Here is a 6235-nt window from a genome sequence, read left to right as displayed (position 1 = left end):
TTTCCCCTGGATTCTGCTGGACATTAAATTTTTAACCTTTTGCGTTTGGTTGTCTTTGGGAAACATATTGACCTGGAGATGATGAATTATATCAGATTTAACAAACAGATGATTACAAAGACACATTGCTGTGATGGCACCTACTTCACAGAAGGATCATCTGACATCTTTCATTATGTTGAAGATCCCAGCAACAGAAATGTCTACATACTCGAATAACTAGCACTCGAGAAGAGACGTTGCTGCAGCTTCTTCTTCTTTTAGGAGTGGCCACAGAGGATCATCCACCTCCTCCCATCACAGCATCCTCCTCTGCACATGTCCTACATCCATTAATCTTCTCTGAGACAGCTGCAACTAACACAAATACAGGGAGTGCAGAATTATTAGGCAAGTTGTATTTTTGAGGAATAATTTTATTATTGAACAACAACCATGTTCTCAATGAACCCAAAAAACTCATTAATATCAAAGCTGAATGTTTTTGGAAGTAGTTTTTAGTTTGTTCTTAGTTTTAGCTATTTTAGGGGGATATCTGTGTGTGCAGGTGACTATTACTGTGCATAATTATTAGGCAACTTAACAAAAAACAAATATATACCCATTTCAATTATTTATTTTTACCAGTGAAACCAATATAACATCTCCACATTCACAAATATACATTTCTGACATTCAAAAACAAAACAAAAACAAATCAGCGACCAATATAGCCACCTTTCTTTGCAAGGACACTCAAAAGCCTGCCATCCATGGATTCTGTCAGTGTTTTGATCTGTTCACCATCAACATTGCGTGCAGCAGCAACCACAGCCTCCCAGACACTGTTCAGAGAGGTGTACTGTTTTCCCTCCTTGTAAATCTCACATTTGATGATGGACCACAGGTTCTCAATGGGGTTCAGATCAGGTGAACAAGGAGGCCATGTCATTAGTTTTTCTTCTTTTATACCCTTTCTTGCCAGCCACGCTGTGGAGTACTTGGACGCGTGTGATGGAGCATTGTCCTGCATGAAAATCATGTTTTTCTTGAAGGATGCAGACTTCTTCCTGTACCACTGCTTGAAGAAGGTGTCTTCCAGAAACTGGCAGTAGGACTGGGAGTTGAGCTTGACTCCATCCTCAACCCGAAAAGGCCCCACAAGCTCATCTTTGATGATACCAGCCCAAACCAGTACTCCACCTCCACCTTGCTGGCGTCTGAGTGGGACTGGAGCTCTCTGCCCTTTACCAATCCAGCCACGGGCCCATCCATCTGGCCCATCAAGACTCACTCTCATTTCATCAGTCCATAAAACCTTAGAAAAACCAGTCTTGAGATATTTCTTGGCCCAGTCTTGACGTTTCAGCTTGTGTGTCTTGTTCAGTGGTGGTCGTCTTTCAGCCTTTCTTACCTTGGCCATGTCTCTGAGTATTGCACACCTTGTGCTTTTGGGCACTCCAGTGATGTTGCAGCTCTGAAATATGGCCAAACTGGTGGCAAGTGGCATCTTGGCAGCTGCACGCTTGACTTTTCTCAGTTCATGGGGAGTTATTTGGCGCCTTGGTTTTTCCACACGCTTCTTGCGACCCTGTTGACTATTTTGAATAAAACGCTTGATTGTTCGATGATCACGCTTCAGAAGCTTTGCAATTTTGAGACTGCTGCATCCCTCTGCAAGATATCTCACTATTTTTGACTTTTCTGAGCCTGTCAAGTCCTTCTTTTGACCCATTTTGCCAAAGGAAAGGACGTTGCCTAATAATTATGCACACCTGATATAGGGTGTTGATGTCATTAGACCACACCCCTTCTCATTACAGAGATGCACATCACCTAATATGCTTAATTGGTAGTAGGCTTTCGAGCCTATACAGCTTGGAGTAAGACAACATGCATGAAGAGGATGATGTGGACAAAATACTCATTTGCCTAATAACTCTGCACTCCCTGTACATCTCTGTAACACTCCTCGAGTTTAAAGCAGTTTGTCCATTGTTGCTGTTTCACCGTGTCTCTACAGGTGCAGGTGAAGGATCACATGGACAAGCCAGTGAGAGGTGTTCAGGTCAGTCTGGTGGAGAATGAGCTGTTCAGACAGGGGAGGGACCTCGAGGCCATGTCCTGCACCGGCAGCTCCACCAGCGAATCAAACGGCCTCACTTTCTTCATCTGCAACACACCTGGTGATGGAGTCAGGGCTGTTCTCAAGGTGGGCGTTGCAGGTGCTTTAGATGTGTGTGTCTCAGGGACAGGTAAAATTAGCCGTGCTGGATTTGTGAGCACGTGATCATGTGACTGTGTGACAATGACCAAAGAAAGAAGACAGGAAGTGTTGCTCAGATCTGTTTCCTGTGTGCTTCTTTAGTTTGTTTTTTACGTGTTGTTTCCTTGTTTTCTTATTTTATTTACTGTTTATTTATTTTGTTTGTATTTCGTTGTTTACTTTTTCCCGTCTTGTCTGCTTCTTCACTCGTTGTTGTTTATTTGTCTTTTAAATTTTAACTTCATGTCATGATGGTGTGGACTTATTGTTTAGTTGTGTACTTGTTGCTAACATCTCCCCTTGCTGTTGTTGACAGTTTCAGACGGATGACTCCACCCTCCCAGCAGCCAGTCAGAGCAGTCTGACTCTGACGGCGGTCGCTTATTACTCGCCAAACCAACGTTATCTCTACATCGACGCCCCGCTGATGGGTCCCGGCCTCCAGGTGGGACGACCACCGCGTCTCAGCGTGTACTCGGCCACGCCCTCCTACATTCCCATCACAACCATCAGCTACCTGGTGAGGAGAAGCTGCCACACGATGCTGCTGTTCCTGTTTGTATTATTTCTCACAACATTGTGCCGCGCTCCCTCAGGTGATCTCTAAAGGGAAGGTGGTGGATTTCGGCAGCCAGAAGGTTCTCTCCAACGCTGACAACAAACATAGCCTGAGCTTTCAAGTGACGCCCGCCATGGTGCCGTCCATCAGGGTGCTGGTCTACTACATCCTGTTTGGAGAGGGGACATCCGAGCTGGTGGCCGACTCCGTGTGGCTGGCCGTCGAAGACAGATGCATCAGCGGGCTCCAGGTACAACATCACACAACAGCCTGTGGTTTGTCGCTCCAGAGTCTGGTGTAATGATGTGTTCAAACGGACGTCAAGGAAGGTAAACACGCCTGGAATAAGACCGACACGAGGTTTCAGGGGGGCAGGGAGGTGCTGCAGGTGTGAAATGGGGGTCACGCTTCTTCATATCCAACAGGAACCAAAAACCCAAGAAAACCTGAAGCTCCGGACCTGTAATCCAAGAGTCGAACCTCGGGATGACTTAAAGCTAATAGACCAGTGCAAGCCTAATCCTGAGTGCAATCCTGAGACCAGTTTGCTTGCTGTGAGACCGCACAGCATGGGCATCAGTGTGGTGTTAGCTGTTAGCTGATGGTTGATGCCTGGTGGCTCAAACCCTGCCTGCACCTTCAACTTCTGTGTGTCTGAGCCCAGGACAGAACAGCCTCTCAGCACTAGAGCAGTTAACGCTTCAAAATACCAGAGAGAAACAGAAATCTCTGTGCTGGATAACCTCACTGGAAGTGAAAAACCAGGGCCCCCTCCTGAATCTGGACCCCAGAGTAGAGGTTGGTGGGCAGGGCTGAATTCAGAGGGCTGAATACCTGCCATGATCCCGTCTCTGTGGAGTCGCCACCCACAGGGACAGGCTGGGTGGAAGATGTGTTGACCCTTAACATTACAGATGTGGTTTCTGGGATGTGGACTGTGACCTCACTGGTCAGGAAGGAGGTGTTCTGGGCTCTGATGCCTCTGCACAGGCCCAGATCCCTCTGGAGAGGTTATTTGTATATCTTATCTGGCCTTGGAGCACATCGTGATCCCAGAGGAGAAGCTGGAAAGTGTCTGTAGAGCGGAGGATGCCTGGAGTACCCGCTTATCCAAAGTCACCATGGCTGTCTTTGGATAAGCGGGAGAAACCTGATGGATAGTTAGGACTTCATAAAAACCAGAAAAGGTTCTATGTCAGTGTTGTCGCGTATGTTTGTGCACTTCCTGCAAGCTTCTGGTCAGCACATTGAACATCGCTGATCCTTTGTGTGTGTGTGTGTGTGTGTGTGTGTGTGTGTGTGTGTGTGTGTGTGTGTGTGTGTGTGCGTGTGTGGTAGACTGACATGTCTCTGGGTGAGCAGTACTACAAGCCCAAGGAACAACTCCAGCTGGATGTGAGGGCCAATCAGGATGGCCTGGTGGCGCTGTCTGCTGTCGACGCCGCCATCTTTACCCTACGGCCCAACTACCGAGACCCTGTTTCCATGGTAACACCAAAATCATACCGTTTTATCCGAGGCAGTTTGCTTCGGTTTGTCATTAAAAACAGACACAACAACAAACTGATGGCCCTTTATGTCGACTCTGACTTTAAGGGACGATATTTCAATTTCCACGTGTTGACAACTGACAGAATGAACTTTGACCCGCAGGTTCTTCGTCACATCGAGCAGAGCGACCTGGGCTGCGGTGGAGGCGGCGGTAAAGACAGCGCAGATGTTTTCCGTCTGGCCGGCCTCACCTTCATCACCAACGCCAACACGGCCCCCTCGACCAGCAGTACGTCAGTCAGTAAATGAGTGAAGGGAGACGCTGCGGTTAAAGTGCTGCATGGCTCACTCGTGCTTTGGTTATGGTGTTTCAGATGAGGCGTGCACAGCTGTCGTGCGTGCAAAGCGAGCTCTGACCGAACCGGAGAAAAAGGCAAAAGGTGAGACTGCAGCAGCATGTTTCCTTTCTGTTCCATGTTGTCCCGTCAATCTGCTCATTTGAGCATCACGTTGGTTGGTGTGACTCAAACACAGCATAATCACACTCCGCAGAGAATACATGGCAAAAATTGTGTCTGATTAAAGTTTGACTGCCCTGCATCAGCCTGGCGACCTGTCCAGGGTGGACCCCGTCTCTCACAGTACGGTAGCTGTAATAGGCTCCACCCACTGACAAGGATAAGCAGAAATCTCTGACATTTCACTTCTTCACATCCAACAAGTGACCAGCGACCAGGGTCGCAGGGGCAGCAGCCCAAGCAGAGAAGCCCAGACCTCCCTCTCCCCAGCCACCTACTGACTCCAGCGTGTCCGGGGTCTGCCCCGGGGCCTCACCCAGGAGGCATCCTTGTCAGATGCCCGAACCACCTCAGCTGGCTCTAGTTTGAGTCACTCCCGGATGGCTGAACTTCTCACCCTGTCTCTAAGGGAGAGGCCATGATCTCGTTCTTTCAGTCACTGCCATTTAACCCATCTTATCCTTATCAGTAGACAAAGCCACTGTCCAGCACCCAGTGACCACCATTTATATATAAGTATGTAATTTAGCTGAATTGAATTTAAGAGTCTAAGATTTTCAGGGCCGAGTACAATAACCTCAGTTTGATCTGAATTAAGAAGCAGAAAGTTAGCGGCCATCCAGGTCTTTATGTCTTTAAGACATTCCTGCAGTTTAACTCATTGGTGTGTGTTATCTGGCTTCATGGACAGATAGAGCTGGGTGTCATCTGCATAGCAGTGTAAATGTATGCTATGTCTTCTAATGATGCTGCCTAAGGGAAGCATGTATAATGTAAACAGAATTGGTCCTAGCACTGAACCCTGTGGAACTCCATAATTAACCTCAGTGGGTGAAGAGGACTCTCCATTTACATGCACAAACTGGAGTCTATTAGATAGATATGTGTTTAACACACACACCTTCACCTGTGTGTTTTGCTGACATGTTTGTAATGATGGGGGATAAATCAGTGGTGGATGTAAAGTAAAGGGTGTCCTTCTGTCTGTCTAGCGGCAAGATATGGTAAATTCAAAGTGTGCTGTGAAAATGGGATGAAGCGTGCTCCAACGTATACAAGCTGCCTTGATGAAGCTAAGGTATTTGTCCACAAGAACAGGAAGTTCTTCCAACCTGAGACAGCAAGTCAACGCTGCGTAACGGTCTACCAAGAATGCTGTGAGCATCTCCTGAGGAGCATCGACCAAGGCAGCGTCATTGCACGTAATGGTCAGTGTGGACTTTTCTGTTTACAGCATCACACTCTGATGATACCAACGTAACAGCAGGAGCTCATTTCTGTGCTATTACAATCCACTGCTGCTCTACCTGTTCAGCACATATTCACTTCATAGCTGAATTACCTGTTAGCAGCTCCTGTATGCTGATACAGACAGCTGTTCTCTGACTGGTTTATAGAGTTTATTATGATGTCAGAGCAGGT

The 6235-nt window shown here is 47.2% G+C and overlaps 1 protein-coding gene across 1 annotated transcript in view; it reads left to right on the top strand.

Moving 5' to 3' along the window:
* The window catches only part of c5 (complement component 5), a 35172-nt gene that overhangs the window by 12206 nt on the left and 16731 nt on the right, over window positions 1–6235 (top strand). Inside the window, exons 11-17 of the mRNA XM_085367646.1 lie at window positions 2003–2191; window positions 2562–2765; window positions 2842–3054; window positions 4143–4292; window positions 4458–4584; window positions 4670–4735; window positions 5806–6021. Of these exons, the coding sequence (XP_085223772.1) occupies window positions 2003–2191; window positions 2562–2765; window positions 2842–3054; window positions 4143–4292; window positions 4458–4584; window positions 4670–4735; window positions 5806–6021 (1165 nt within the window). The remainder of the gene's footprint in view (window positions 1–2002; window positions 2192–2561; window positions 2766–2841; window positions 3055–4142; window positions 4293–4457; window positions 4585–4669; window positions 4736–5805; window positions 6022–6235) is intronic.

The sequence above is a fragment of the Diplotaxodon limnothrissa genome, linkage group LG12, assembly GCF_057381915.1.
Source record: "Diplotaxodon limnothrissa isolate DT_005_m linkage group LG12, D_limnothrissa_male_GT1.1, whole genome shotgun sequence".
Classification (NCBI taxonomy): Eukaryota; Metazoa; Chordata; class Actinopteri; order Cichliformes; family Cichlidae; genus Diplotaxodon; species Diplotaxodon limnothrissa.
The sequence above is the reverse complement of the archived record's forward strand: the minus strand, read 5'-3'. Positions and strand labels throughout refer to the sequence as shown.